At 51.0% G+C, this 7,695-nt stretch overlaps 1 protein-coding gene across 1 annotated transcript; it reads left to right on the forward strand.

Annotated features, from left to right (window-relative positions):
• Window positions 1-2,700: 2,700 nt before the first annotated feature.
• Window positions 2,701-5,476, forward strand: PNMA8A (PNMA family member 8A). Its single transcript, XM_015100609.4, is given in 4 exon segments — window positions 2,701-2,879; window positions 3,101-3,600; window positions 3,603-3,919; window positions 3,921-5,476. Coding segments are annotated over 3 exon segments (1,416 nt in total). The 5' UTR covers window positions 2,701-2,879; window positions 3,101-3,188; the 3' UTR covers window positions 4,608-5,476.
• The last annotated feature ends 2,219 nt before the right edge of the window (window positions 5,477-7,695 follow it).

Below are 7,695 nucleotides of genomic sequence, written 5' to 3' on the forward strand. Positions count from 1 at the left end.
AGTCTGTAGGTTTTGTTTGTTTGTTTGCTTTGGCCATGCTGTGAGGCGTGTGGGATCTTAGTGCCCACCCAGCCCTCTGCAGTGAAAGCATAGAGTCCTAGCCACCGGACCACTAGGGGCTTCCCTAGGGTCTGTGTATTTTTAATGATTACATGGGTTGGAGAAATATGTGTAGAGACTCACATCAGATGCTGAGGCTGGCAGTCTGGAGGTTAGCGGTGAGGGGGAAAGCCTTGTCCTGGGACATTTAGAAAGTACAAACTGAAGAAACTCTGGAGCAAGAAGGAGCTCGCTCTCACAGCACAAACTGGCTAGAACCAGTCAGATGAGTCACAGAACCCCCAGGGTGGGTTACTACAACTTACTCGGGAGGGGAAATCTGGGTGGAAGCCCAGAGCCCCTGGGACCTTAGTATTTATGGAAATTATGTGGGTTCTCATCCAAAATACACAGGAAAACAAAATAAAAACCTTAAGGTGAAAAGGAGAAGAGGATGCCAAGGTAACTCTAAAGTGCAGAGATGGGTGAAAGGGTCGGGGCTGCAGGGACCCATCGTCATGGAAACTGCAGTTGGAAGTGTTGTCATGGAAACCACAGCCAGGACTCCTACCAACGGTGCTTCAGAACTATTTTTAGATCCACTGGTAATTGTGGGTGGTTCACTGATGGGAGAAGGGGCAAGCGGCTGACTTCTCTTAACACACATACACACACACATATAGACATGCGTATATACATACATACAAATATATATTTATGATTACATGTAATTGTATATTATATATGTAATTACAAATAAATATTTGTATGTTCATACATATATATATAGCAAATTTAAAATTGTCTCTCAAATATTTTGGAATTCGTAACTCAGAATCTTCTTTTCTGACTGAACCCTGATTGAAACACTTATAGGCATCCGTGCAGTGAAGACTTAACAGATCTGGGTTGTCCAAACTCTGTAGCTTTCATTTTATTTTTTGTTTTTGCCCACAGTGCATGGCATGTGGGATCTTAGTTCCCCTACCAGGGATTGAACCCATGCCCCCTGCAGGGGCAGCCTGGCGTCCTAACGACTGGACCACTAGGGAAGTCCCCAAACCCTGTTCATTTCAAAGAACCAACTAGCCCTTCTGTGACTCCTGGGTAACTGCTAAGCCTTACAGGATCCTGTACTGAAATGTGAGTGATGGTCGTGGCCTTGGGCCTTGCAGCATCTCTTCGATTTCTGAAGATACTGAAGGCTGAATAGCTAAGGTCAATCACAAGTGTGCTCGATGCACATGAACTCAGGAAAAAATAATTCTGGACACTAAGGCCAGGTGAGCTTCCCTGGTTAATACTCCCTACGTGTTGTCACATGTTGCTGGGAAAAGTAAGCCCATCCATACAACTCTCTCCCAGACTGCCCTTTTCTTTCCCTTTGCTGCCCTTAAGCAGTATACTTTTCCTGTAATAAACTATAATTGCGAATAAAGAATGGAGAAGGCAATGGCACCCCACCGCAGTACTCTTGCCTGGAAAATCCCATGGATGGAGAAGTCTGGTAGGCTGCAGTCCATGGGGTCGCTGAGGGTCGGACACGACTGAGAGACTTCACTTTGACTTTTCACTTTCGTGCATTGGAGAAGGAAATGGCAACCCACTTCAGTGTTCTTGCCTGGAGAATCCCAGGGATGGGGGAGCCTGGTGGGCTGCCGTCTATGGGGTCGCAGAGTCGGACACGACTGAAGTGACTTAGCAGCAGCAGCGAATAAAGAATCTGCCTGCCAAGTAGTACACTCAGGTTCAGTCCCTGAGTCTGGACGATCCCCTGGAGGAGGGCATGGCAACCCACTTCAGTGTTCTTGTCTGGAAAATGCCATGGACAGAGGAGCCTGGCAGGCTGCAGTTTGTGGGGGGTCTCAACAGTGTCAGACACGACTTGGCGACTAAGCAACAATACCGTAACTATGAACACTGTAATTTTTCTGAGTCCCAGGAAAACTCTCAGCAAATCATTGAACCTGTGAAGAAGAGCAAGGAACTCAGATAGCTCAAATTATTAGTCTAATATCGAACAGTTAGGAAGCCTCACTGCTAGCTGTATCACTGAGGGCCTGACAGAAAAACCCAAACTGAGTCACTGAGGAGCGTTTCATTAATTGTTAATAAAGGTGTTCAAAACAAAACAAAAGGAGTTGCCTGAAGGCAGGAGGTTGAAGAAACCAGCAAGGAAATGTGAAGCACTATTCCCAGGCTTGGAGGGGAAGGGGGGAAGTCAAGACATTTCTAGAAACTTCTGGATATTGCAGGAACAAAAAATGTAGCTGAGACGGCTCTCAACAAGAACTGTGGCTTTTGTTAGGGAAACTCAGGGGGCTTGAAGGCGCTCTCTCCTCTCGCCTTACGCTTTCTGATGTCTCCTAGGGGTCCTGTTGGCTGAACCCAACAGGAAGGAGGAGAATAAGAGGGGTAGCTGGCACAGCCACTTAAGTCAGCGCCTCCAACCCCCATCCTGGAGGCCCACATTTTAAGGGTCGAAAGACTGGGTCAGGAGGGGCAATCGGAGAACATTTAAATCCCTGGCTCGGTCAATAGGTCAACAGTCGTGTTCCCAGCCGCTCCCCAGGCCCAGTTGCTTGGCCCACGGGCTCGAAAGCAACCACCGGTTGCCATGGAGACCGCGGGCAGATGGCGGGAGCAAGTGCGCAAGCGCGCATTGAGATGCCTGCCTCGGCTCCGCGCGGTTGCTGGGACCTAGTCGAGGCGCCTGGAGTCCTAGTGGGGGCGGACACTGGCGTCCCGGGCCATTCTTCCAGAGCATCTGTGCTGGAGCGGCCCAAGCTGGCACCTAGCCAGCCCAGAGGCTCCTCCTCGGCTCGTCTGGGCTTTCAGAGGTGGGGCTGCCGTATCCCTGCCGGGAGGGCCCGGTGGGAGGGGCTGAGCGCGGTTTTCCGCAGATTTCAGGACACGTGTGAGCACCCGGGGCCCGGCTGGGGAGGAAGGCCCTGGGAAAGCGCGAGGCCTCTTGCAGGCCCACCTTGGAGGGGGCAGCTGAGATCTCTGAACCTGGCCGTGTTTATCGGCTCTCTGACCGCCCTCTCCTGTCACCTTTCAGGATTGCTGCTTAGGGACCGCCGCAGGAGCGGTCCGCCTCATAGACGCTTCAGCACACCTGGGAATTGAGCCCCGCGGTGTCCACTACCATGGCGGCGAACCTTTTGGAGGACTGGTGCCGGGGGATGGAAGCGGACATCCACAGGTCCCTGTTGGTCACGGGCATCCCAGAGGACTGTGGCCAAGCGGAAATCGAGGAGACCTTGAATGGGGTCCTTTCCCCGCTGGGCCCGTACTCCGTACTCAACAAGAATTTTTTGAGGGAAGAAAATGCCAAAGCTGTCCTCGTTGAGGTTGGGGAGGGTGTGAATCTGAGGGCCATACCCCGGGAGTTCCCAGGCAGGGGGGGCATCTGGAGAGTGGTCGGTAGGGACCCCACCTAGGATGCTGAGTTCTTAAAAAACCTGAATGAATTCCTGTACGCGGAGGAGCGCACCTTGGAGGATGTGGTGCGCCTGCTTGAACTCAGCAGGGCCTCACCACCCCAGACCCAGAATCGGTCCCCGAGAACTGGGCAGAAGCTTTGGGGGTGCTTCTGGGGGCTGTGGTGCAAATCATCTACTATGTGGATGCCGAAATACGCAGCCAGGAGGAAGCTAGGGCGCAAGAGCTTGCCAAGCCCCAAGTGGTAGCATCCTTGGCTTCAGCAGCAGGGGGGAAGGTCAAGAAGAAGCCAGGGAGGGCTGCAGAGAGGGGCAGGGGCTCTGCCTTGAAGATGGAGAACCCGGATGGCTGGAATGACGTGGCAAATAGGGGTGACGGTCCTAAACCTTTGGTTCAAAAGGCTGGAGCTCTGATTCACTCCAGGAGGAAGAAGCAGAAAAAAAACTCCCAAGCAGGAACCAGTGCTCTGGAAGAAATCCCAAGGCAGCCATTCCCACCGCTTGGCCTCCCTGAAGCATCCTGCAGCTGATGGTGGTAAAAATAGGGAGATGTTAGAACCTGTCAGGAGCAACAAAGAGCCATGTGTGAAGCAGGAGGGGTCGGCTTTGAAGAAGCCCCGAGTAAAATGTGCCTGGAAGTTTCCCAGCAACCCACCCGGTGTAGCTGCAAGCTGGGGAGTTGCCTCTGAGTCAGACCAAGATGGTGTTCTGGAGGGCCCCCCAAAGAAGAACGCCATGGGCTGGGCCTCGGCAAAGAGCCCTGCCCACATGAGGAAGAAAAAGAAGGTGAGCCTGGGCCCTGTCTCTTATGTCCTTGTCGATTCAGAAGACCCCAGGAAGAAGCCAGAGGTTTCAAAGAAAGGGCCAGGCCCCGGCCGGGATGCACCGGACCAGAAGGCCCCCGGGGACCCTCAGCCCCATGAGTCACCAACCTCAGCCTCACAGGGTCCAGAGGCCAAGCCACAAGGCCCTCCTCATGCCTCCAGTGGTGAGAATGACATCAGAAGTCGTTTGGGGTGTGTCAACAAGTGGATGGAGGGGGAGGAGCAGCAGGGGAAGGCGGGGGCACAGGAACCCAAGGGGGCAGAGGGGCAGATGGTGGGTGAGGACCCCAGTGCAGTGTAGGAAGCAGGTGAGCCACCAACTGAGGCCTCAGAGGCTGAGAGCCCTGACCCCCATCCTAGGGGCTCCTGAAGGCCGCCGACACCTGGGGACACCTGTGGAGACAGGAGGTCGGAGCAAACCCACTCAGCCATCCCTTGTAGATAAGTGTGTCTCCGTGGCATTCTCCAGTCATCTCTCCCTTCGTCTGACCCGTCTCCCTCCATAAGGATGGCAATGTTTGGGGTCATGTTGTTTGACAGAGTAGGAGGCCTTGAGGCTGGAGTTTCTGGAGGCCTGGTTGGGAGATCAACCAACCAATTGTTGATTTCACCATCTATTTGCATATAATCTAATTTTCTTGTAAATGCAGCTGATAGGAAAAGTTCCAAGTGGGAGAAGTTGGTCCTGCAAATGCCCTGTCATCAAACAAACACACTGACAGAAGTTTCCCTTGGTAATCCACATGTTACTGTCCTACTGTGATGCTGTGTTGTTTGATGGCAAAACGTATCGACACGGCACACAGTAATTCGCATTCCGTTTTGTGGTCTATCTCGTGACGTAACGTTTTTGTGATAAAGGATGTGAACAGTTGTTAGGTGTTGTTAGTGATTGAGTGGCTTTCTCATGACAATTCATTTCAAAATTCTGGATGAGCCTGAGGATGCAGGAAAAAAGGAAACGGTTTCCATTTGCAGCTCTTCGTCTGTGTGTATCACGGTTATCCTTGGGTCGAAGCAAAACAAAACGTGGGAGTGAACTGGCCTTTCAAGCTTGTGGCTGTCCAGCTCCTGGTTTCAAAATCAGGTCCGTTAGGGAGGGCTTCATTGTGTTAACAAATTGATACCATGATTAGTAAATGTAAATGTACATGTTATCAAATAAAGTTTAGCAAACTAAGTGATTGTTGAGTCTCTTATAGATGCCAGCGGCATGAACTGTTAAATTTAAGGAAAGGGTTCCCCCCACACTGAACGATACACACTGTCCTGGACTCCCAGCCTGGGGCGTGTGCATGCTAAGTTGCTCCAGTTGTATTTGACTCTTTGCAACCCTATGGACTGTAGCCCTCCAAACTCCTCTGTCCACGGGATTCTCCAGGTAAGATGGAGATGGTAAGTGGGTTGCCATGCCCTCCTCCAGGGGGTCTTCCCAGCCTACGGACTGAACCCTCATCTCTTACAGCTCCTGCATTGCAGGCCAGTTCTTTACCACTAGCGCCGCCTGGGGAGCCCCAGCGTGAGCTCTGGTCAAACCTGGGTTCAAGCTGGAAGAATCATCAATTTTCCATGAGACAAAGTCATCAAGATATCTGTCCCCAGACATATAGCCTCTGGAGAGAGCTGCAGGTGGCTATATGACCTGCTACCAATGTGAAAACTGCCCCCACCCTAGATCCTGGGGTTTCTAGAAGTTTCTAGAACAGGTTATTGGTGGTATGGATTACCTGAAAGGGCGAGTTTACTTTTAAAAGCAGCTAGAAGATGAAAACCCTCCCTTCCCCTCAGACAGAAATTGAGGGTTTTTTTCAGTGAAAAATCGAGTTAAATTTCCTTCTGCCCAAGCCCCTCCCCTGTTAGGGACCCCTGAACCCTGGTGACCACTCTACCAGAGCTACGTGATGCCCTGGAGACCAAAGGGAACCTGGACTCTGAGGACAGGGGAGCTAATTCCACCCTGGCGTGTGAGCACACAAAGACCCCGGTCAGAGGTTAATTTATTGGGTCCTCGCCTCCGCCCCTCTAGGGGGAAAGCCGGATTTGGCCGAGATGTTTAAGTGCCTCCCAGGAGCAGTCACTCCCTCCAGTTAGACCCAATCCACCAGGAAAGATTGGTAGTGGGGGGAACGTGACCCGAGGTGGGGGAAGACCCAGGGGTGGGGCTCCGTGGGGTACAGGGGAAGTCTCCAAGGAAGCCTCTCAGACTGTCTCTTGGATGTCTCAGAGCTGTCTCTGTTCTGTCTGTGGTGTACCTTGGAGCAAGGCCTGGCCAGAGGTGCCTCCAGGCAAGGGGGTGGGGGTGGGGCAATGCTGGGAGGAGCGGCCTGCATACAGCCAGGAGGGACAGAAGGTACAGTTTGGTCATCCACTCATGACTCTGTTTAGCCAAAATTTATTGGTCATCAGAGGGCTTCCCTGGTGGCTCAGAGGTTAAAGCGTCTGCCTCCAGTGTAGGAGACCCTGGTTCGATCCCCGGGTCGGGAAGATCCCTTGGAGAAGGAAATGGCAATCCACTCCAGTATTCTTGCCTAGAGAATCCCATGGACGGAGAAGCCTAGTAGGTTACAGTCCATGGGGTCGCAAAGAGTCGGACACGACTGAGCGACTTCACCTTCAACCTTGAGACAGCCAGGAACAAGACAGACCCCACGGACTGCAGCACACCAGGCTTTCCTGTCCTTCACTATCTCCCAGAATTTGCTTAAACTCATGTGCATTGAATCAGTGGTGCCATCCAACCATCTCATCCTCTGCTGCCCCCTTCTTCTTCTGCCTTCAATCTTTCCCAGCATCAGGGTCTTTTCCAATGAATCGGCTCTTCGCATGAGGTGACTAAAGTATTGGAGCTTCAGCTTCAGCATCAGTCCTTCCAATGAATATTTAGGACTGATTTCCTTTAGGATGGACTGGTTTGATCTCTTTGGTGTCCAAGGGATTCTCAAGAGTCTCCTCCTGCACCACAGTTCAAAACCATCAGTTCTTCAGCGCTCAGCCTTCTTCATGGTCCAGTTCTCAAATCCGTATGTGACTACTGGAAAACTGAAACTAACACAATATTATAAATCAATTATGCTCTTTAATTTAAAAAAAAAGAAAGAAAGAAATAGGCCAACAAAACAGTGGAACAGAATCATGAGTCCAGAAGTAGAAATTTATTTTGAGTTAGCAGGGGAGAAAGAGGATTTTCTAAGCAAAGTTAGTGTTAGGAAAACTGGATGGCCATTTGGAATAAAGGACTAAAGTTCTTTACTAAAGCAGGGTTCTCTACTTCCTGCTTTGTATGCAATTACCTTTCAGAAGGATCACAGTAGTACATTTAAAAAGAAATTTATAAGTGTTTAGATAAAAAGAGAAGTAATTGTTCTTTAGTCGCTGAGTTGTGTCTGACT

The sequence above is a fragment of the Ovis aries genome, chromosome 14 (genome assembly GCF_016772045.2).
Source record: "Ovis aries strain OAR_USU_Benz2616 breed Rambouillet chromosome 14, ARS-UI_Ramb_v3.0, whole genome shotgun sequence".
NCBI lineage: Eukaryota > Metazoa > Chordata > Mammalia > Artiodactyla > Bovidae > Ovis > Ovis aries.